Source organism: Lonchura striata, chromosome 12 (genome assembly GCF_046129695.1).
Source record: "Lonchura striata isolate bLonStr1 chromosome 12, bLonStr1.mat, whole genome shotgun sequence".
NCBI lineage: Eukaryota > Metazoa > Chordata > Aves > Passeriformes > Estrildidae > Lonchura > Lonchura striata.
In genome coordinates this window covers 17,009,677-17,034,533 of record NC_134614.1, presented here as the reverse complement: position 1 = coordinate 17,034,533, position 24,857 = coordinate 17,009,677, and the positions used below count along the sequence as shown (strand labels likewise).

The 24,857-nt window shown below is 40.2% G+C and overlaps 1 protein-coding gene across 1 annotated transcript in view; it reads right to left on the bottom strand.

Annotated features, from left to right (window-relative positions):
• PTPRG (protein tyrosine phosphatase receptor type G) overlaps window positions 1-24,857 on the bottom strand; it is a 391,106-nt gene that overhangs the window by 126,958 nt on the left and 239,291 nt on the right. Inside the window, exon 5 of the mRNA XM_021537228.3 lies at window positions 7,935-8,030. Within this exon, the coding sequence (XP_021392903.3) occupies window positions 7,935-8,030 (96 nt within the window). The remainder of the gene's footprint in view (window positions 1-7,934; window positions 8,031-24,857) is intronic.

The following is a 24,857-nucleotide window of genomic DNA, read 5'->3' as shown; positions in this document are numbered from 1 at the left end:
CTTTGGAGTCCAAGCCCTCTCAACAACAAGAAAGTTTGTGGTTCCTTCCTAACATCAGTAATTGTGATTTTTCCATTAAATAAATTGGATCAAAGGACTGTGATTTATCACAAAAACAGAAGTCACTTGGTAACCCATCCCCACTGTTATCCCCCCTCCTTGCTGCTGCATCCAAACCAGACAGCACAAGTTGTGACTTGTGGTCTCAGACTTTGCAGTTAAGAAAGCATTGACAGTGCATTTGGGGAAAAAAATTATCTCATTCTAATTTTCACCTTCAATTAGATTTTTTTAATACTTTGGAAATTAATTTTCCTAGATATGTCTGAGATTAGAAATAAAAGCCAAAGACTGTGTGCATTCTGGTATTTTGCTCTGAACTGTAATAAGAACTGTATGGCACCACTTTCAGTACTGCCCATATCCTTTAAAACTCCATATAACAAAAATGCTTTAATTGAAAGTATTGCATTTTGGAGGTCATCAGAGTTTTTGCCTTGGTGGAAAATACCACGAACAAGTTCACAGAGTGAGAAGAAGAACGGAAAGGAAGACGACTGCTTGGGCACCGAAGAAGGTAAGTGCACATAAGGTAAATTACCCTTCTACACTGCACAGTCAGCCTGTGGATAGAAAGTTTCAACACAGCAGGTTGCAGCCATCATGATCTAGAGACTGCAAATGCCTCTTGGCAGAACACAGGCAAGCAGAAGTGGAACGATGTGTTTGCTTCCAAGAACGATCTGTTTCAGCCGCTCTGTCAGGCTGTGCCTCCAAAGCCAGCCCCGCTTTCGCTCACACGTTTGTGCCTCCTTCCTCCAAGCAGGATGCTCAGGATGCTCAGGATGCTGTGTGAACACCTCTGCTCTTCACACTCATTCAGCCACATGAGCTCCTTCTCCCCACAAGCCATGGCAAGTGTGCAGCCTGACCCCACAGACCCACAGCGCCCTGCACACAGACAGAAACTCCTCTGCTTGCATGGGATGCGACATCAGGGAGTCCTGGGCTCTGCACAGTACCCCAGCAGCAAAGGTGTGTCTTAGTGATGCTGAAAGTTTGGAGAACTGAAGTGTTATCTCACCCACAGGTGAAAGGGCCACTGTTTCTTCAGTGCAATTCAGGTCGCTCACAAAATGAGTTTCTGGAGTCCAGCAGCACTGAGTGATGAACACTGCTGGGCTCACAGACCCCTTCCAGCTCCCTGTGCTCCCCAAAATGCTCACAGTAAGGTCCCAGGGCTCACACTTGCAGTCTGCCCCTTCCTTACCCTCTTATCTGCCCTCCTTTCTGGAAAGGGATGCAGTTCTGCCCTTCTCACAACTACATCATCCTCAACAACTAAAAACCTTTTGAAGCTCCTCTACCAAACTCAAGACTTCATCAGGGATTGTTTGCCTAGTGCTCACAAGAGGCAGCCTTCTCATTTATGTACCAAAATAAAGGATGAAGAAGATTACTACAAGAAGCCATAATTTTAAAACAAAAAAAAAAAACAAAACTGTTGTAAACAGTAGTTTTACTAATAAACGTCATTTGAAACATGACTAATCTGGGCAGAGGTATGGATCAGAAGGAAGTCTCATTGTTAAGCACTGGAAATTTAATAAGCAAAAAATTGGAGATATATAGATATATATTTTACTCTCAGAGTTATTCCCATCTGTTCTCCTTTTCCTTTCTTATTTTACATAAAATATTCAAAAAATATTCATATTTCCATAAGAAACTTTCAACATAAGTTGAAATAAAAAATCTGAATTTTGAGCTTAGTTTAAAAAAAATTGTTTTCTTTAATGGAAAGGGTAGAATAGATTTTTTTAGAAATAGTTTCCATGAATTTTTGTCTTCTACCCAAACCCTCCTCCAATCAAAATGGTGTCAGAAGATGTTGCTCAGCATGAGCACTTGTTATTAGGCACCCAAACTTGCATATTTTGGCTAAAAAACATCTGGAGGCTGTTCTGTGCCACTGACATACTGAACGCTACTCAAATCTAACAGATTTAAGAAACTCTCAAAATTTTGTATTTAAATTCTCCATGATGGCACTTTTGGCATTTTTATCTCCACTTATAGGTTGGAAAATGAGGAGAATCTTTTTCTGCTCTAGAGATCCTTATGTCACCACACCCCATGGCACGTATTGTGCAATGTGTTTCTCAGAAAAATGTACTCTGGTGCTGTAGGGGCCACATCCACCTGCTCTAGTGTGTCTTTACATGTCAGGGTATCTACTTTGTACCTCTATAGTATTTTTAAACCATATAAAGGCCCTAGTACTGCTGTTATTAGTAACAACTCCTGTTTTCAAAAAACTGCAACATTGCAAAGTGCTGCAAAACTGGACTTAATAAAGAAAAATACATTTCAAATTGTTTTGTTTGTCTTCACTTACATGGAGAGTTATTGGTATACAGCTATTGAATAAGGAGCTGTACTTATCTTCATGGTATGATGATAATAAAAATACACCTGTACTGATACTTAATAACACTGCTAATCAATAACAACAGTTTTTTATTCATGAGCTACTATTAATAAAACCCCATGGGTTCCATGTAACCATTAAAATAATTAATACTGTAATTCAATTTTAAGTTCTTTACATCTATCTGAAGTCTATTAAAATAAATGAAAAGTCTCTCAATGACTCTGGATGATGTTCTGCATGTTAATGATGCCATGTGTTATTTTCACTCTTGCAAATCACCTTTAAGATATTGCCTAAACACTGGAGTACTGATTATGCTTCATGTGGGTGGATATAATGTTCCAAGAGAAGTGCACACCTCTCCATTCTCATTGTCAAAATCAAATTAGTTTTGCTCAGACTTTCAAAAAGCATTAGAATAAGGGAGAGGCAGAATCAGGGAATTTCTGGGAATTGAGATGGGGACAAGGGAGGGACCCTGTCTCCTACTGGATGTGGTTTTCTCAACAGTCACCATATTTAAATCACTTATTCACTGAATCTGTTTTGTTACAGTGCCAAACACATGAAACAGTTAATGAAATGGAAGAACAGGGAACAAAAAGGCTTCCAAGGGAAGCTAAAAGCTGAAATTTGTTGTTTGAGAAGCATACATTTTAAAAGCATATTTTTGGCAAATATTGAATAGCTTTGATGGTGTTCCACCAATTTATTCTGCGTTCAGCTCATTTAGGCCCCTGTGAAAAGTGAGTGATTGATCATATTGATGATGCAGACCAAGAACTAATACCAAAAAAATGTCACAAACAGCAAGGCCACAAACATGCATTTTACTGAAGAACACATCCCTGGACACATGAGTAGCTAGCAAATGTAAATCCATTTCTATGCAAATAATACACACATAGATCTAAAAGTTAAAAAGGCTACAGAGTAGTTTCTTCAAGAAAAGACATGTCTGCATTGGAGGTCAGCTCAGCTAAAGACATGTGAACCCTTGATTTTCATTCTATGTACTTTTAAAAATACTGCTAGTTGCACATTTGCTGCCAAGTACCTAATTACCTTTAAAAATCTAGCTCTGCACTGCTGAAGCTCTTGAGTGATCGAGGTATCAACATCACTCATCATTATGGAGCTAATTTTAATGATGAAAGCATTGCTAAAAGTTATTTTAAAATTCATTTTTACTTAATTTCTTTAGAGATGATTTGTTTGAGTACCTGAGACACAGTAACTAATCACTGATGGTTTTCTCTGCAAATATAAAATAGATTTATATGCCCTCCCAGTAGGAACAAGAATTCCATCACCTCCTCCTGAATTTCTGAGTTATCGAATATTTGATGAGTGCTTAGGGAATCAGTATTGTGCCTTTTCACAGCAGTAATCAAGGAATGAAGTATTCTCTGCCATAATGAATCTACTGCAGGACTAAAAGATGAATATTTCAAATGCAAAGCAATATGTTTGTTTTGAACACTTTCAAGTTTGGCTTTAATAAAGCAAGTAGTGAAGTATGCAATGAATTATATTGTTAGATGTTTAAAACAGAGCTGTGCAATATGTCTGAATGCATTTAATCCAAATAAATACTCATTTTAAATGTGACTTATAAATATGTATTACATGTATGATGAACGGATGACTCAAGAACCATGAGAGACCTGGGCCTTGCCTTCTACTCCTGGTTTGCTTCAAAGCAAGCTCAGCCTGACAATTAACCAAGGCCCAAAGCCAGAAGAACCAAGCTGAGTTTTATGTGGGCTGAAATGAAACACAAGCACCAACTATTCAAGTTAGGATCATTTAAATCAAGCCTGAGGTGCCTGGCTGGGCTGGGACGTGCTGCATGTGTTCCAGGTGCTGGTGGGACCAACGTGCAGCCAGAGGCTCATTTAGGATTGCCACAAAACAGAGCCCCTCAGCTGGGTCCATCACTATCCTTCCTGCACATCCAGAAGCCTTTCCTGCCAGCCCAGAGGGTGCTGGCAGCAGGAGGTGATGGGCTGGTGAATTTGAACATCTCCCACCACCATCAGCTTCACTCTGAGAAACACCAAATCACTGCAACACTGAGAGGAATGGCCATAACACATTCTCCTGGAAAACCTGTCAGAAGGCAAGGTCTCCTTTGTCATGGCATTCTCTCCTTTGTCTCCAGGGGATTTTGATTTTTGCTAAAATAACAAGTGAGTTCTCTTTAACAACAAAGGAAATCCAGCTAGATTTGAGGCCAGCTCATCTCATTTGCAAATTGGCAATACCTGTGACAGAGTCCCTGCAGAGCTATTTTGTGTGAGACCCTCCCTATGTCTATCCACAATGAGATACAGAGATGAGCAGTTATAGCAGCTTGTATTTGCAAGGATTGTTACTTAGTTTAGTTTATTTGTCAGCTCAACTAACCAGCAGCACACAAACAGAAATAGCATTTATCAACAGAGCTGAAAATGAAAGTAATGAGAAAAGCACAGCTTTAATCACAACAAAATTCCAAGTGCTTCAATTATCCAAGTTCAGAACCAATGTACTTTACCTGGAAATTGCCCCTGAAATAATGAATTCAATAAGGAAAATTCTTGTATGGTCCAAGTTAAACTATTTAAAAAGGAAGAAAGAGAGTACTTAATTATATAATGTTTCACCAATAATTATATAGTTCAGTATAATGTTCACTCACTGGAGAACCTGATTTTCAAAGGAACATTTATGAACATCAGTCAAACAAAAAACACCTGCCAGACTATAAATTCAGCCAGTGTTGTGCACATTCATTCCAACACAGCATTAACACATTAGCGAAAATCCAAATCTTAATGGCAAATGTATCCAATAATTTATGTTAAAATATTTACATAGAAAAGCATGCATGATACAGTTTTCTAATGCATTTATAAAAAACAGTATGACCTCTCTTGCTACAATTTTTAAAAGCTGGAGTTCAAGATGGAATCAAAACTCTGGAAAACAGAAAGCTGTGGTACTTGAACAACATAAGCTGCCAATCAAAATCTGACCATCTTAGGGACATTTCATTCAAAAGTTGCTAGAAATCAATTTTCAAAGACAACTTTAAATTAGTTGCATGGCAACTTTATCTTCATGGAGTCCTGGGGAGCAAGGCTCAGGGAACACCAAGGATTTCTCAAGGAAAAGGTTTTCCCAAGTCATAGCCCAGCACATGTCACACAGCTGAGGGGGCTCAAAAAGCACCCTGGTCAAACACAGTAAGGATCTGCAAAGGATCATCATCATCCATTAATAAGCCTGTGTTAACCCTATGTACAACAATTCAAGCCCTATGGGACTATTCTGGAAAGTCCTCATGATGGCCAAAATAGCAGCTGCCACACTGGTGTCCCTAAAGTTTATTTACAGGTGCCAGAATTCAGCAAATGCCCTTCTAGACTGGGGGCTCTGGGCTTTACAAATCTTCCTCAACTCTTCTCTGTCTTGGAGCAAAGCTGCCCAGAAGGAAAACCTGATATATTCACGAGTTTAACAACACAGCACTGATTTCTCATTTCAACCCAAAAGGAAAGGAAAATACGCCAAAACCCCTGCAACCATTTCCTTGCAGCAGCAAACCAGGTTGTCCCTGGGTCACTTTGCCAAAGAATTACCTTGACCTCACTCTTTGGAAAAGATCAGAGTGCTCATCAGTTATGGCCTCAGATTTCACAGCTCCCAGAGCAGAGGAGCCCAGCTGCACCATCATCCAGATTTCACAGCCTCATGTCCTGTGGCCAGCAGGGCTGGAAATGTTGAGCAGTGTAGATTTCTACTTCCCTGAGGGGACTATAACACTCAGTCGGGGTCTTGAAAAGCCTGAGGTCTCTGACAATCAAAGGGGTTTTTAACAGCATCACACACCATTTTAAGTTATTTTAATGGCTCCCTTGGCATTGTGCAAAGAGAGACTTACAGTAAGTGCAGCACTTGGTTTTGCAGGTGGGGAATACCAAACGCAGTCCCACCACAATTTTAAAATCCTGTAAAAAAAAAGGATTTAGGGAATACAGTGATGTAACATGGGGCAGTGCTTTACATGGCTGATGTGAAGCCCATCAAGGTAATTTAGCAGTTAAATTCCAGACAGATGATGCCACAACACGCAGTGCACACCATGGCACAAACCCAGACTCCTTCTGACACAGCAAACACACCAAACCCATGATCCTTCACAGCCTTTGCTTGTTGTGCTTCTAAACTTCTGTCTTGTATGGCCAAATCCAACTTGCCCAAAGCTCCCTGTAGTACATTAAGATTAAGAAATCTGGGGAATCATCATCATGCCATGCCACTGTAAATTATCACTGCTCCACCAACTTTGCCCTAATATGAAATGCCACAGAACTGCTCAGAATCCAACAGTGATGAATTTAACATGCCTCCTTCCACTATCCTGATGTCAGCAGAGTTACAGCAATTTATGCAATACAAGGATCTGTCCTTTTCTCCTTATCAAAGCATTTGATCAAAATCAGTGTCATGCAAAAAGACAACCTTACTTAATTTGAGCAGTAGAGTCAGGCTTGTCACTCTTAACATCATAAGAAAAAGGGAGGTATTTACATATGAGTACTTGCATATTCCTTTTTATCTGGCTTCACAAAGATAACAGTAAGATCACTTTCTTCCTCAGTAAAAACTAGTGTGAAACCTCACAAAGGATCAGCATTTTCCCTTGCTATTCCCTCCCTCCCCTTCCCTGCCTTCTGAAAAGCAAGACCCCAAGACATTTCAAATCTTCATTAGCTACTTCTCTGCCTGTGACAGTCTGGTGGTGTGGAGCAGCTCCAGCTCCCTCTCTTCAGTTCACCCTCAAGTCAGAAAGGTAAGACCCTGTTTCTGATGTGAGGGGACAGGGGGCTCACAGTGCTGAATGCCACCACCACAGATGACACTCCCAACACCAGCAGTGGCCCCTGCCCCACGCTGCAGATTTGGAGCGTGTGGAACCACAAACGAGCTCACCCAGCAGCCCCAGATCTGCATCTCTCAGGATGCATTTCGAACAAGTGGATGCATAAATTCACTCATTTGAAATCTGCTCTCTTCAAGAACTTGCTACTATGACAATTTAGAAGAAGCTGCTACAGATAAGATTGATGAAACGTATTGATTAATTTTCTCTCCAGCTACATTTGAATTTTAAGTTTTCCCTAAACAAAACCAGTTGGTGTTGGTTTGTTAGTATTCCAGGGACTGCAGCAATGTGCTTCAGCAGCAAAGGAAGTTCCATGATAAATGTGTTCTCCAATCTGCATCTGTAAAGTAGCTATAAAGTCAGAACAATCCAGGCAAAATTTTTCATTATGTTTTTAAATATACTTATTTACATTTTAAATCACACATAGACAATATGAAATATCTTTCACTTAGACAGGTAGGAACAAGAAAACAGATGCATCCATTAAGCTTGAAATAATTCAATGAATTAGATAGTACTCAGTGAACACTTTGGTTTATGGATATAGCCTTTGTTTTAACTTACTTGAAAAAACACGGCCATGGCTCCTACCACCCTGTTTTCTAGAACTGCTGTTCCAAAACTGTCAAAGTCATCAGGATTGTAGAAGTAAATCTGCATCTGCAAAAATTAAAACCAACAACAGAATCACATTAGTGTTGATTCATACAGCTTTCACATGATGTAATGCATACACATTGTATGTAAACCCAGTGTTATGAACATGAGATAAAGGAATTCTGCTAAACAATATTGTTTAACCAGCATCTTGATTAATAGCATGACTGCCCTGCTGGGACAGTAAGCAGGGAACAGAATTGATGCATTGCATTTTAATATCAATTCCAAAGGTAAACAGTATGGCCAGTCTGCTCAGATGTTAAACTTTGTGCTTTCTGCCAGCATCTCTTCATTTCTTTGCACACTGAAGGCTCATCTCCCGCGCTGTTAAATGTGCTAAACATATTTATCTCAAAATCCATAGAGAATTTCAAAAAGGATTTCGATGTTTAGAGTTATTCCTTTACTCCTAAAGTAATTTGTAAGATAAAAGTCTGTCTCCATAGCAATGCATTTTTATGAGCCTGTGATATTCAGGTCTATCAGTTAAGGTCACACTTCACCCTGTCTACAGTTAAATTTCATGACTTTTATTTCCAAAGTGTTAGTACCCTGCAAAAAGCATGAGACAAAACCAGATATATTGATGTAATTTTTTAATGAATAAATAAATATTGATAATTACACAAACCCCAAGAAAGAGCAGGTGAGAACAATGATTACCCCAAACTAACAGGTGTTGGAGTTACACAAATAAAAGAGGACCAAGAACAGCTTCCTCTATTGACTCTGCTGGTAAACAATCCCACTCCACTACACACATGCCATGAATAAGGGCAACCTACAACGGCCTGTGGATGCTCCTGCTCTTAATTCCCTGTACAGTTCTTGTTCCACTTCCCACATTAGATGAGCTCCCACTTCTGCCAGCTGCCTGAACACACTGCTGCTTCTCCAGTAGTTGTTCAACCCCTGCATTCCAAAAGAAGCCTCTAGTGTTAGTCCATCTCCATAAGCCATGATTTTCTTGTTTGGGTTTTTACAAAATAGCGCTGCATGACACATCCTATTATATTCACAAATGCACTATTTTTCCCATATTTTCTATATGCCAAGGGAGATTATACCATTTTATCTTACACAGATACATTCCTATTCACATTTACTGATGCCCAGGCTTCTGACTGTACATACAGTCTGTAGTGGACAGGTGCTTTGCTGGTATCATAGAGTTAAAAAAACACCACCACAGAGGGAAAAGACCAACATGAAGGTTGGAGCATTCAGAGGTAGAGGTACTTTTTTCAGCAGCAGGAAGACCACACTCCAAATAGACCACAAAAAATTGAAAAGAAATTGGCATTCACACTAGCTTTATAAAATTTGAAAGCAATTTTCTTCCCCTTCTTGGCCTTCCTATTTCCAGCATACTTATATACAAACACAGATGCTGACAATACCTCACAAAGGTGGCAATGCCTCCAGACTCTGACAACTCATGCATTGAACAAATGCAGAGCAAGGTACAGCCATTCACTGATGTAGAAATTAGAAACAGTTTACTTCAGGAAGAATTGCTTAATCTCCAGTTTAGCCAACACAGACCAAACCTGGCAAAACACTCACAAACTACATTTTGCTCCTCTTCAAAATAAAGTCTAAAATTATCTATACCTTACATAAAACATTTCACAATATATTCCTCACAGGAGTTTATGAAGAAAAGCATCACTGAGTGAGTTCAGCATATGCCAGGATCATTTTGGATCAATTTTGCTCATGGCATTTTAAGGAAATTAATTTTTACAACGCACTCTTGCATACCAGTGCAAAGGGCTTTGGTAAAAGAGTTTTTCATTCAGATCCCTCGTCTTAGCAGTTTAATCTCATAGCCTAATCAAGAACCACACTCTGCCTTGATTACCATACACATTGGAGCATTTTACCACTGCTCCCTGGTGTTTTTCCAGAGAGCGTGGTTGCTCTCTCTGCATCCATCACGTCAAGGGGAACTGTCCTGTATGAAAAATTATTGTCATCTGTCATGCAGTAGCTTCCTTATGTGCTCATACAGCTAGAAGGAACACTTCAGTCATACACTATCTGAGGAATTGCTATTATATAATTTACACACACATACCCTGCAAAAACAACAGTAAAAAGACAGTAGAGTTACACCCTCAAAGCCTCATGGTTCAGGCTGCTCATAAAACCACACCTGGACACCGCAGATCATTAGCATTATGGCAATTTTCTAATTATGTGATCGCATATTGTTCTCTTCCATAATACAGCCTCATCAGTTTTCCCCAATTTACAATAAAATGCAAATCTATCCAATGTATTTTTGTTCTTTTATTCATAATATACATAATATTGAATGCATTTATCAGTAGATAGTTAATTTAATATTTTCTATGGGTGGGATAAGGTTCTTTATGTACAAAGTGGGAATAAGACAGTTAACTGTAAAATTAATTTCACCGCATACTTAAGTGGCCTAAACATGCTAGAAAATTTTCATTATTACTCCTTATTATATAATTAGTGTATACAATATATGGGGCACTTTGCATATAAATGACTTCTACCGTCTCTGCCTGGGACGTAAAAAGCAGCAGCACAGAATGCAACAAGGAGCCTTTCAAACTAAAGAAAATTTGGATTGTATTATAATGTGTTATTTGTGAAATGCAGAATGGATAATCACCCAAGCTTACACAACCAGCCTGATTCGTGGCAGTGACTGATTTCAGCCCCACACAACAGCATTTCTGTACATCTTTGCACGTGATTCCACAACAGCTTCTATTCTCCAAAATTACAAAATGTAAAGGCTGCAGAATCCTAGAGCAGAGCCTAAAACGCCCTTTGCAGTGTGACACTGCCTGTGTGCAGTCGGGTTGCTCTGCTCCACACATCCCTGTGACTGTGCTCCCAGGAGGGCACGGGTGCCCTGCTCCCCGTGCCTCAGCAGATGAGATTTACACGGCTCTCACATCCAGGCCCATTACAGCTAACAAGGCTGGGAAAGGCTTACGTGGCTTTCCTTAATCTCAGATGTGCAACATGGCAGTGCAACTGCATTTACCTTGTACAGGTATCATAAAAACCATGCGTGTCCAAGCAACTTGAAATTTTCAGTATTTTGGTAAAGCCAAGCTGAGATAAACCATCCCTGGTGACACAAAGGTACTTTTCCTGCAGGAAGACTTTCTCCATCCTAAAAAGCTACCACTAATACTACTGTAGCTACAGAGCTTTACCACGGCAGGGAGAGGGCAAGAGCTTGCTTTTAATGGGAAAACTTCATGCTTTGACACTCTTCCATCTATAAAAGAATTGTTTTCAAATTTGAGAGAGATTTGCTGTACAGCACAGATTTAAGCCTGAAAAAATACCACTAAGGGCAAAATCTTCAAAGTGTTACATGTGCCTTAAAACAGAGGATTAGGGAGAAAGCCCTTGCTCTGCCATAACCCAGGAGATAATCACCAATCACCCTGAGAAAACAAGTCATGTTTTCTAGTCTCTGCTGTCCAGGAAGATCCACTGGCCAACCATTACAGTTTCCAAGCACTTCAGGTCTGTCTATTCCCAGCCTACAACACCTAGACAAGTGAATACACCCTGCACATCCAACATGTGGGTGATTCTCCAGCCTGGAGAGCCTTTGTGTCCAAGCTCCTACCCCTCCACCAAGCCCTGGGGGCAGGAAATTGCCTCCTCCTCAGGACAACCTACTCCCTGCAGGAACACCTTTCTTCAACCGTGTTCTTTCAGCCTCTGCAGAAATCTGGTGTTACCCAGACCTGGCAAAATATCTGTGCTTGGATTTTGATGCCAAACTGGGCTGCCACCATGCTGATGTTGTAAGGACAGGCTGTCCAAAACGTGTGTATTACTGAGAAATACTGCCCACCAGAGACCAGTTCTGATTTTATTAAGTACAATTGCCTCTGAATGACTAAACCCTCATTATGAAATGTCACTGGCTTGCTAGAACTGAGCCTGCTTCCAATGAATGGCCTCTCCTTGCCACCCACCCACAAATAAAAGGCTCTGTCTGTGCTTGGCATGACAGGCATCCAGACAGAAATCACCATTCCCGTGCATGACATCTCTTTGCTGTCATTACCCCACCACAAAGACAGAAAGTTTACATCCAATACAGACTGTCATGGCCAAACTCATTCAGCACTTATGAGAGAAAAGCCACAATGAGTGTTTGATAGATCCCAGAAGATGTGAGCGAGTTCAAAGCAATTCTAAGAGACTGGGAACCAAGCAAGTACATTTTCCATAGAGAGATGCCAAGTATTTTAAAAATAAATAATTGAGACTTTTAAATTGGGCTGCTATCACCCTGTGCAACCTCCTACAGCAGATTTCTCTTTAGATTAAAAAATGAACAAAGGCTCATTGTACTGTCACAGATGTGGAGTACAGAATATTCAATAGAATCAGGAATTCTGGTGTAAGGGAAAGGATCATCAGAATTATCTTTCTACTCATTTCCTTCCAGCAATCCAAGGACTACCATGCAATTTAAAGCATGGTAAAAAAGCATTAAAAATTAAAAGGTTTCACAGAGCAGCCAATTTTTTTATGAATTAGGCAGCAGAATGCAGAAGGAGCAGCAATGTGGATTATTATGTACTGCTTTAAAGACAAAGTATTTTCAGAAGAGCACAACACCCAGGCAGCAGAGGTAGACTGCAACTCTTTGCAGAGTGGTGAAACAAAAATTTTGAAATGTTTGCTTTAAATGATGGAGTTAAGCACTGAATATAATAATTCTTAATTAGTGTCTTTGCTGCTCACATTGTAAGAATAAATTATTCTCAGACACTTTTACAACTGGATTTAAAACCTTTTGCACAAAAATAAATTCTCTGGTAAGACTATGAATCATACATGATTTTTCTTAATTGAAAGCTTGCATGTAACTTACTTTTGCTTTAAATATGTGCATAGATTTACAGTGAACTGGATGATGTGATCCATTTGGCTGGAATTACAATTTTCTACAGACATAATGTAATCTTCACTGCAGCACTAAAAATTCAAAATAACTGTCCTGCAGTCTGTGTGTTTACTGGAGTGTGAGATGTATACTGGGGCAATAAAGTCTAATGTTTGACTTCTCATTATATTCTCTTTTAAAAATCTATGAAACTTATCAGTTATAACATATTCAAAATCTGCTTAGGAAAGGCAGGGGGAAGAGTGAATCGTGATGTTTTCCAGTTCTCCTACCAGAGCTTGATGTAGTATATTGCATTCTTTTGAAAAGATAAAGTTGAACAGGAGCAGATAATGGCATGTTTTTCCTGCCTAGTCTATTATTCATCAGTGAATTTTTAACTATAGTTAGGCAGGTAGAGAGATGTATTTTGAATGTCATAACTTGGTATTCTACAGTGCCTAAAAGTGTGCTGGGTAAAACTGCAAAACAAAGAGTCAGACAGGGACTTTGTCCTAATGTAATTGCAACTTGATAATGAATACAATGCTAGGCTGAAAAAAATGAAAGGTGCTGAAACAACAGGAAGAGCAAAATCATGCAAGTGAAGTACCAGAATTTAACTCAATTTAGACATTCAGAAGTATGGTAAACTTCCCTTTCATCTTCTTTAACAGTAAGCATGAATTCTTACTTTGTTGCCTCCAAACCATGCAGTAGGTGCACCTATGCTATAAATTGAGACTAAGCAATTTCAGAGTCTTTTTCAAGGGTGATAGCTGTTGCACCTTCTGCCCATATGTCTGCAGAACATTTAAACTTGTGAGAGGTCCAGTGACAGCTCAGTAGAACAGGGAGGATCCCAGCACTCCTGGGATCACCCTGGGCTCCCAGGCATTGTAGGATCACATCCGCATCACTCGGTATCTTGAGCGTTACGTGCTGAATGTTAAGAAAAGAAATTTGCCAAGACAGAAACTTCCCTGATTTCTACTGCTGGAAATAAATACCCCTTAGGCCTGCTCCCATCCCTAACATGAAAATCCATCTCATGGGTACACAGTGAGTCATTACACAAGGAAGGCCCATTTGATGCTAAGAAGCTGCATGTTGCATTCATTTGTATTACTGTAATATGAAAATAACGGTGTCAGTGTGTTTATGCTTTCCATAACGTGAAACTTTTTTGCAATTGCTTTGTACTCCCAGTAACAGCCATATGATTCACCATGAAATGAAGTCTGGAAAATCGTTTTGGATAAATGGAACTATAAATTCAATAGAATTTCCATGACAACATAGATTGCAACACTCCACCACAAGTGAAATGTTATAAATCATTCAAAACCAACAAAAAAAATCAGCAGTAAGTCTTCTCTTTCACAATGCACAAGACCCTTGAATTATAAAGCTGTGGTTATTACCTCCCAGTGCAATGTCTCTTGTTTCTGATCCTCCTTCCTCTGTGTTACAAGTGTTGTTTCATATTTGACCTCCTTCCAAACACAGAGGATTATAATACTAACACTTTAATACTGAGACATAAGGAAGAACTGAAGCATAACGAGCAGGAGGCTCTTTTGAACCTTTCTTTCTCATCTCCTAAAAATGTTCAAAACATCTTCATCCTGTGGTAATTATACCTGTGTATCTAGATATATCACAGCATCTTGTTAGACACACAAATTTAGGAGGCTCTTTTTCTGGAAACGTGGGTGGTAACTGGTGCAATAGGGTGCTCAGTCAGCTTGTGAAAGGGATGTGAACCACATGTCCAAGGGATGGAAGAGATCCAAGAAGAGGAGGTAAAAATAAAAAAAAAGGCTAAAAGATTGCCCCACACAGTATTGCTCATTTCTACCCTTCCATCAGAGGATTCCTGACAAATGGTACTTCACTTCAAGACCAAGGAATAAGAATGATGTGATTCCAGGAGAACCTTCACTGCAATTTTAAAATTATTGTGGCTCTTGCTTTCATGGCTGGAAGAAAAACTTAGAAAATGCAAAACTCTTTCCTTCCTGAAAAGATTAAAAAGCCCATGAAAACAGAGAGAGAGAAATAGTTCAGTATTCTGGGATTTTTTGGGGGGTTTGTTTTGTTTTGTTTCTTTTTGTGTAAAAGTAGGAATATTTCTTAAATATCAAGTCTTTTGGTAACTTGAGAAGAGGCAACTTATTAGCCCTTGGACTGCAAAGGCTACTAGAGAGTTTCTGCTTTGATCACTGCATTGATCACTGCCCATTCTGGGCCTCAGTTCCTCATGTGGTCATTGCCTATCCCTTCTTTAAGCAGAATTTTTATGAAAAAGGTTTCAAAATTTTGAAATTAATGGGAAGATTGACACACAGTTGAAAACCATGTGAAATTAAGTACCATGTTTTATGAGGAAAAGAAGTTTGAGGTTGCTGTTCATTTCCTTTATATTGCAATAAGGAAGAGTCACACAGGTACCTCATGGAGAGAGTCTACTGCCTCCTTTCTACTGGTACCAACTTCAACCAGCTCATAACTGACGGGAGGAGATGTCATGAGAAGTTGTGTGTTCTCTATCCTCGAGGTGTTCAAGGCCAGGCTGGACACACCTCTGGATAACCTGATCTAGTGGAAGGTGTCCCTGCACATGGCAGGGAGCTGGGATCAGGAGATCTTTTAGGTTCCTTCCATCCCAAACCGTTCTTTGCCATGTGGCTCACATCTCTTTTATGAGCAGATGTCACAGAAATTCACTGCACACAACTGATGCAGGGCAGTGCACCCACACACCCAAGGGCATCTCCCCAGCTCTGGGAGGCCAACGGGTGTTTTTCACTGGTCTTTACCTCCTCTATCAGAGACTTTTTTGTGTATTTATTGAGTAGCTCTGAGTCTCACTCACAGTGGCTTTGTCTAATGGTGGCGTATTCCAAGTAAGACAGCAGGAACACACAACACTGAGGCAAATGTGGCTGCCTAAAACTGCACAAATGGAAAAATTAGAGACAATATTTAGCTGCTGTCATGGCTGAAAATCTGAAACAGGCAATTTAGAAAGTGGCTAAGCACCAAATGACACAGCAACCAAAAACAAGCTGGATGGACTAACTGTATGAACAGAATAGCTCTGAACTCCACCCAAAAGTGGCTGTTTTAGATGTCTTCTTCATATGCTTCCCATGGCCTTCCTAAAAGAAAAAAAACATGACTACTGAAGAGTTTTAAACTTCAAAATACTCCAACTGCCCATACTTCAGATCATCTTTCAGAAATCCATTTACTTTCTTAAACACCAAGAAGTGCTGCCAGAATGGAGAAGAACTGGGAATTCCTTCCAAAAATACTCTTGTGCTCTTCAGGAAAAATAAAGGAGCTGCACTTGAAGAATAAACCCCACAAAAGCATACTTTTCCTAGCATGTGTGATTAATACAATTTCATTTCCCATTCACTTTAAAGATGCACTAGCAGAAGTATTCATTCCTCTGAAAGCTCATATCACAAATCCTTCTTTTTGCACTGTGGAATTCAAAATGTCCTCTGTGTGTGGTCTTTTTCTTGATGATGGGTTTTTCTTCCTTCCTTTCTTTTTTTTTTTTTTGTTTTTTGTTTTTTGTTTTTCAGTGGGAGAAGGCAAGGTCTTCCAAGAGGTTTAATGAACTTCCAAATGCCTCAGAACAAATTTTGAGATATTTATAGTTTCACTCTGGATTCGAAGCTATGCAGCAGATGGGGCACGTTTTCAGCAGCATTTTGCTGGGCGAAAGGCCATTCCTATCTCTGAGGGGATGTGAAATCCTCCAGGCTGTACACTTGCAGAGTTATTTTTATTTATCAAGTCTGAAGTAGATGGACAGTTAGAGCAATACCAGGCCATGACAAGAGCTTACTTGGAAAGTAAAAATAATAATGAGGTTTCTCATATTCTGGAGAACACACGTCTATCTAGATCCTCATCATAATGCCAAAGGCAGAGCAAACAGAGTGCTCAGCACTGTTCTCAGTAGCTACTTGCAGCTACTGGAGGGATGTGTGACAGCCTGTGCTGCAGGGACAGCACTGGTTTTGTCACAGCTGCCCCATTGGAACATGAGGGATTTTTCCAATGCAGCTACTTAATGTGGGTGTTTTACTTCAAGATTCTCAAAAGGATTTAATATGCAAGGAGTGAGTACATTATATCCTTTCTAAAACTCGGGATCTCCTGAAAATCCCTCAAATTGAAATCCTTCCCCACCATGGGCTGCCTACCCAAATTCCCCAGTGCTGGAATACCTTACATGTAATAACTCTGTACTCTGTCTCTAATTTTCTAGGTTTCTCTACCCTTCCCCTCTGACTCTTACCAAGCAGAAAGTGAAGTCTGCACACATCTGGAGTGCAGTGTCAAGAAATTTGTGAACTTCTTTTTTTAAGTGTACAGACACACAGAGTAGCTGAGTACACCATCTTAATGGCACCAGCGTGTTAAGGACATGATTCTGGATTTACACTAACAAATAAAAAAGAACTATACTTCAGCACAGCAAGAAGCAAAATACTCAGGCAAGTAGCAAAACTGACAGAAAAGTAAAGTGCTGGAAATTGTGGAGCCTTTTAAAGTTAAATCCTTGCCCACTGTCACAGCTGCAAACCCACTGGCAACAAATTCTGTAATTTGTTGTAATTCCGTCCTTTGCTAAATGTCAAAGTCATTCTTCCATGCCTATGAAACAGAAACACAGCTCTGATTCTCACCCCCTCCCTTGCTCATACCTGTCTGCAGACAACATGTTGAGACTCCCCTGGTGCATCTGATGCTGCTGTTCACTTGTGGCATCACCTCATAGAATGTGACTAAAACAACCTCTCAGCTTTAACACTTCCAATTTCTTACAGGCCCAATGATGTTGAAAAAAAAGAACATTGAACTTCTTTGGAGTCCTGAAGAACACAACAGTGCCACCAGATTGGCATTTGAGTCCAAATTTCACAGGCTTTGGTTTGGAAGAGCTTTCAGAACACACTGGTGGGAGGCATGCCCAATTGTGTCCCTGCTCAAGCAGTCTTTGAGCCAGTTTCACCCCTTCCCTCAACTGTATTTTAATCATAGAAACGATTTGCATGCCCAAGAGTCACATTTCCAGTCTGGCTCACATCTGTTTATTTCTGAAAGCATCTCTTCTGCCTCAGCATCTCACACTCAAACAATTCACCTGTGTAACACCAGAGAAGTTCTGGTTTTCAGTGTGACAGCTGCTGGCTTCTCTCCAGACTCTTGGAGTCTCTGGCTGTAGAGGTGCCCAACCAATTTAATTCTTGCTCATGCCACTCCTCTCACCAGCAGCATCAGATATTTGGATTGTGCTGGCAAACACAAACAGGAACTGGGGACACTCCAAACTGGTGCAGCCTCTCCCATCACACAGCAGGGAGAGCTGCCCCAGGCCCAGGGCTGGGCAGGTACCACCTGCCACAAAAACCCACACCAGTATCTGCTACTGGTGCATTCATCTCTCCTGGTGTTGTTCTGCCACAACACAAAATGCCTCAGTGGAACTTTTGAAATATAGGAGTTGCACAAGTAAAGTCTTTATCATAATCATAAATCTGATAATTAACCTTCATAACTGATTTCCCTCCTGGCAGCAGGCAGGTTGGAATAAATAGTCTACTCAATACCTACTGAGAGAAGACTTCTATATTTCATATTTACTTTAGACAAGTACAAAAACCTTTCGACAAAGGGCCTCAAAGAGTCAAATTCCTTGCAGTTTCAACAGAGCACCCTGAATAATACATAAAGCTGCTATGCTCTTATCCCTAAAACCACAGGTGTGAACCAGATGTCATGCTTATCTTCTCTTGAGATTACAGCAATTGCATGCCTGCAGAATATAAAGTAAGTTTGGGATCAAGGAACCTGAAATATATTAAAAATGTGCCACTGAAGTTAAAAATTCAAATATTAACCTAGAAATCACTGTTTCATTCAAGTGTCTGTTTATAGCCTATGTTCTGTAAAAGTTGTATTTCTTTTATTTAATCTTTTTATAACAAGATGTATTATGAGTCACAAATCTGAGCTAAAACTATTTGCATAAATCTCAATGTTGGTAAGCAAGATTTTGCCGAACGGCTCTTTCAAATATACCACCATCTATTAAACATGCATCATGGCTCAAGAAACAGAATTAAAGTTAAAACCCTAATTTAAATTTTAAACTTTCCTATTATTGTAGTGAAGGTTTAGACAAGGGTAAGCATACGCTGTACTCAAATATTGAAAAGAGATTAAACCCAGAAAGGTATCTCAAAGAGAATTTTAAAGTCAACAATACACAGTAACAAGAAATAGTGCAAATGTGCTCTAACCATACAGCCTTGATCATAACCAGTCACCTAAGAGTGCACAGCCAGAGAACTATTCAAAAACATTCAGTTTTTAGAAAAATAACAATTTCTTCACTCAACAAGCAAACATCACTAGTGTGTTTGTTACTGGGGGCATTTCAGGAAAAGAACCACACAGTCCTCCTCACCAGATGCACAAAAGATCCTGCCCCAGCAGATTCCAAAGGTCATATTCCCACTGCAGCATATCTTCTCTTAAGGTCCAGGCACCACCTCCTGACTCTCATGTCAATGCCTCAGGAGCAGCAGTGATTGCTGCAAGGGTCTGCTGTCCCTGAAAGAGGGTTCGTGTCCTTCTTCAGTTTCTGCTCAGCTCTCCTGCTCCACCTTGGCTAGCTTCATTCTTTAATCCAACATTCTAGTTTCCTTCCACAGCATCCCCTGTCAAACACACACACACACTCCAAAGGCTGTCAGCAGCAAATGCTAACACTTCACTAAGAGAAGTCTGCTAGGTCAATTTATGACAGAAATATTTCAGGTTTGTAATTAGAGCCCTAGATAAGAAAGCCTGTATTTACTCAATAATCTCCACATTCACTTAACAGATGCATGCATCTCCTCTAGCTGTAGAGAAAAGGTGGTGAATGTGACCTGCATCCAACAGCTGTAATGTCACCTGCTTGATCTGGAGAGAGTTGAGATATCTTGTTCACATACCAGCATTCACCAGTGACCCAGAGCCTCAGCCTGCCCTCCAGCAGCAGGGCCTGTGACTCCTGGGGAAAAAGTATCCAACATCTTGGCTCACTGGTGTCAATAAAGAGAGTATGAAGAGTTGTAGGTTAAGGTGTTAACATGACCCTGTCTGTAAGGCTGAACAGTCAAACTTGGTTTGAGTTGAGAGCACAGACCCAGGCTGCTCAGCTCCATGGCAACACTAATGATTTAAACATCTTTATAACTTTTAATTGAAGATATAGAAGAAAAGTTGAGAACAGTACATAAAAAAGATCAAGAATTTAAAATATAAGCACTTGAGTCATCTAGTGTCACCTATGCCTTCTCCCCATCTCTGTGAGCAAATGGGGTTTTCTTACAAAAGCAATCTATGGATGGTATTAAATGTGGTGAAAAACATTCTCCTTCAGAAAAACAGGTGAGACAGGCTACATCTAGTCTAGAGTCCAGTCCTAATTTCTGCAGAAAAAAACATGTAACAGCAAAAAGAAGTGCACAGCCAGATAATTCAGCTTCTGCGACTGATACTTGCAACTTCATTACCGTGGAAAGCAGGCAATGAAAGTGGCTGTTATCAGCCTCTTCAACACCTGGTAACTCCTGCCAGGTGGCACAGGACACAGCTTTTCCCTGCCTTGCCACCACGGGATCACAGCAGTGCTGTGAAAGGGACTGTGGCTGGGCTCCCTGTGCCAGGCTTGTATTGAACAGACGGAGGAAAGAGATAGGAAGGAGAACAACAGAGATGGGGGAAGAAAAGGACAAAGAAAGAAAAGACAGCATCCCTATCTCTCACACCAAAGGACTGTTAAGACTTCGCTGAAATCGGTGGCAGCTCTGGTAGCTTCTGGTATCCCTCCTACTCTGAGCAGCTCAAAACACATTCAGGATCATGACTGGCTTCCTTGAACACCCAGTGGTTGCTGGGTTGGCATTACAGGGTCCTGACATCTCAGGAGATTGTAAAATTCAAGTATTTCAGTTCATCTCCTTCCCTTCACCAATTATCATCTGGCCCTTTCACTCCCAAGATCTCCCATCACACAGCCTGCCAGCCAAGGGCTATGGGTGGCACCAGCATATCTATCAATTATCTGCACCAATCCAGCCTGATCTGCTAATTTCCAGCTCCATTCCCTTCTCATTTAAGCATATAACTTGGAAGGTATTTTGATGGGTTTTAGATGATTTCAAGGTGCCCTCTTTCTGTTGATTTTCTTAGCAATGCTCCACAGAGCTCTTGTGTAGAGCAGTATGGCCATGGATATTGTCTAATACTCCAGGCTGCAGCAATTCAGCTCTGGAGAGCCCTCACAAACCACTTGATTACAGCTACAGGTGCATCAGGCTCTGTATCATGTCTCAGGCACCAGACACTAATGGAAAGTAAATCAAGACATGGACAAAGAGCAACTGCTCCATTTGCTGTACTCCTGCAGCTTCCAGCAAGCCTCAGAGGCCTTTGTGACCTGGAAGCTGCACAAGAGCCACCCTTGACTGGTGTGTCCAGAGCACTGCTAAATCCTCTTTCCAACCTGTATTTACTGCTGACTGCTAGAAATTAATTTCCCAAGGAGTTCCACAATTCATGCACCTCGATATACTGCCGGAAAAGGGTTCCTTGGTGCACCTTCTGTCTCTCAGGATTCAGAGCCTCAGCTACACTGGGATACATAGCAAGTAACATTTATTTAACGTTGTTGAAATTTCACAGCCCTGTGCAATCACACCCCCAGAGTCACCTTTTCCAAGCCGAGATGTCACAACAACTATTTATATATATTTTTTTGTCACTGAGGGCCTCCTATTTTTTTGGACATACCCAGTATTTTTTAGGATGGGCAGTCAGAACCACTCAATTCATATGTACCATGGAGTAAAGATTTTTCCATGCACTAATTTTCTAATATTTTCGAATCTTACTCTTTGCCTTTTTGCTGCTGCTGAGCACTGAGCTCACATGTTCAGACAGCTCTCTGTAAGGACTCCAGGAACACTTCTTTGAGTGGCAATAACTAATTTAATGTTCATTACTCTATGTGCAAAGTCAGAGTCTTCTAACCCAGTTAAACTAGAAAATGAGATTTATATGATCCTGCTTTGTGTGTGTGTCTGCATATGATATCAGACTTTTATAACAATTTTAGAGTGCATTTGGCCAATTTGATCAAAACCCAGTTGCTCACTTGGGGTCTTGACAACTCAAAGACACGCATTGAAGTGCCTTTGCAGTTAAGTAGCAAAAGTAAAGAGAGACCCCATTAGTTTTACAAGTATGGATGAAATACTGAAGACACTGAAGACACTCCCTGTCCTTCACAAAGCACTTCACCATCATGCCCAGCATGGGCAGCAGACACTTCAGGGGCTGTCATGTCCCCTCCAAACTCAGCAATGCTGCACACAGATAACCTGGGCCTTTTTCAACTTGAGAGCACTCATTTCTGCACCTGGGGATCTTACAGGTCACACAATGTACCCACTTTCTTTTGCTCAGTGGGAATGCTATCAGTAGGTGCAGATTCCCCTGAGACACTGAGAGAATACCAGCATTTGAATCTAAGCACACATCATATTAATAGAAATCCACCACTCTGTTTAATATTGTAATATGCTAACTTTAATCATAAAGCCTCTCAGTATTTAAATACTTCAGGCACTGTAGACATTTATACAACTAGCAGTAGATGAATTTTCAAATAGATACTTCTGAGTAATTATCCTCTTGAGACAGCACCAATTGCTAAATAATGCTTCAGTTTAAATAGCACGTAGCTATTATTCTGGGCACTATTAAATCTCTCAGAAATGGAAAAAAAAGATGGTGATAAATATCTGACACACCATTTTACTCTTCATGTGGATGAGGAATAGGACGTTTTTCCTCACCTGTTAGTTGGTCTTCAAAGATAATTTTTCAGAAAATTAGGAGGTAGCCCCTCCTGCTTGCTCTAATAAAGCAGGGCATGCAAATTTGTTCTAGACATCAGCAAAGACTCCTTATGAGCAAAATTAGCACTCAGACTCACAAGGAAAGCTGTCTTAGCAAAACATATCAGAGGAAGAATAACTGGATGGGACAGCTGAGTGAGAACTCCTGAAATGTCAAAATTCTTACAGATTAGCTAGAAAGGAACAATTGTTCTGTCCCCCCTCTCAGAACGTCCCTCTGTCATTCCAGGGAAGAATTGCTGAGCAAAAAAACAGAGAGAACAGAAACAGTATTCAGTCCAAACTTCAGTGAATCAAGGCATGACTACAGAGTGAGTTTTCAGACTAATCTGCTTTTATATAACACACAAAGCTCTAAAATATCAGGAAAATGCAGACCTCTTGTTCATATAAAACATTAGCCTTTATTCATGCTCCCTTAAGATAATTTGCTTAAAACTCCTCCCAGTTGCATATTACTTACCACTAATAAAAGAGTCTGATGAAACAAATTTGCATTCTCTGGTCACCAGAGGTCTACGAATAGAGTGATTCAGCATAGTGCTCCATAGAAAAGGTTATCTTTTCATGGTTGAGAGTAAAAACATGGAAGAAAAATGCTCAAAAATACTTGTCTCCTCACCCTGACACCCCTTCACATCTCAGGGGGGTTCCAGTGCCTTTAGAGATGATGAGCTCTCCAAACCAAACCACATCAGATTGTTTTTACCTTCATGCTAGTGCACAACATCTTGATTTAATTTCAAAAGCAGCCATCAACAACAGAGGTCATCTCCTTAAACACAGGAAGCAAAAGTTAAAATTGCTGCAATAAAGCCAATTTGCAGACACCAACTATCAAGTAGTTTCATCACCAATTATCAGTGCATCATGAAATGCTCCTTTTCTTAATTCCACTTGGAATGATGACTGAAAGCAAGATGAAGGATTTGTTAACTTGCTGGCCAAAAATTTCCATTGCACTTTCCTCCTCACTAGAAAAAGTTACCATTTAAAAAAGAGAAAGACTAATATGGAAGTGGCAAATTCTAAGCCATGACTAGGGGCTTTACATAAAAAAAGCTCCAAAAGTAAATACAGCAAAATATCTTTAGGTGTGAAATAACCCACAGCATTTTAACATATATAAATATATAAAAATATATAAATATATATATCACTTTGAGTTCAGTATCTGATACATTTCCATTAGTATCTCACTGACAATTGAAGCACAGTTGAATACTAAATAAAGTCATGTGGCAGTTCTGCTAAACCCTTTTGTGGAAAACAAGGAAGGTCTGAAAACTTGGGGGAAAAAAGTATGTGTGTGAGGTCCACTCACAAACACTTCTGTGGCCACTACAGGGAGAGAACTGGAGGGATGTGGTCACTCCAGAGCCCATGGTCACCACATGATGGACTCATGTCCTGGACCTGACAGTGGCCATTACCTTGACCCGTGAAAGGTCTAACTTTGGACAGCTGTATTACACCTTGCTTCAGTTTCTACAGGTCACTAAGTCCTAAAAAGAAACAGAAGCAGCAACTTCCTCTTTCTTCTCATCCCAAAACTAACTGAGATTTAATAAATGCATAAAATAATTTTCAGAATTTTACATGCAAGAAGCATCTAGACCTGCTGGGACAGAGCATTCTGCTGTGAGTTTATACAGATGAAGCCCTCCTTCGATTCTATCTTAGGATTCAGTTACTGATGTTTCAGTGAGACAGGATGTGAAGGAAGTCCATGTCCTTAATAAATATACTGCCTTTATTATTCTGAATTCAGGAGCCCGTGTGAAGTTTAAATACAGAAATACAGGATTTCTGTATTTACACGTCATTCCTCAGGAAGCCATGCTCCCATCTCTAGATGTTCAAAACCTGGTAACACTAATGGTCTCCAGACCAAAAAACTCAGGATACCTATAAGTATGT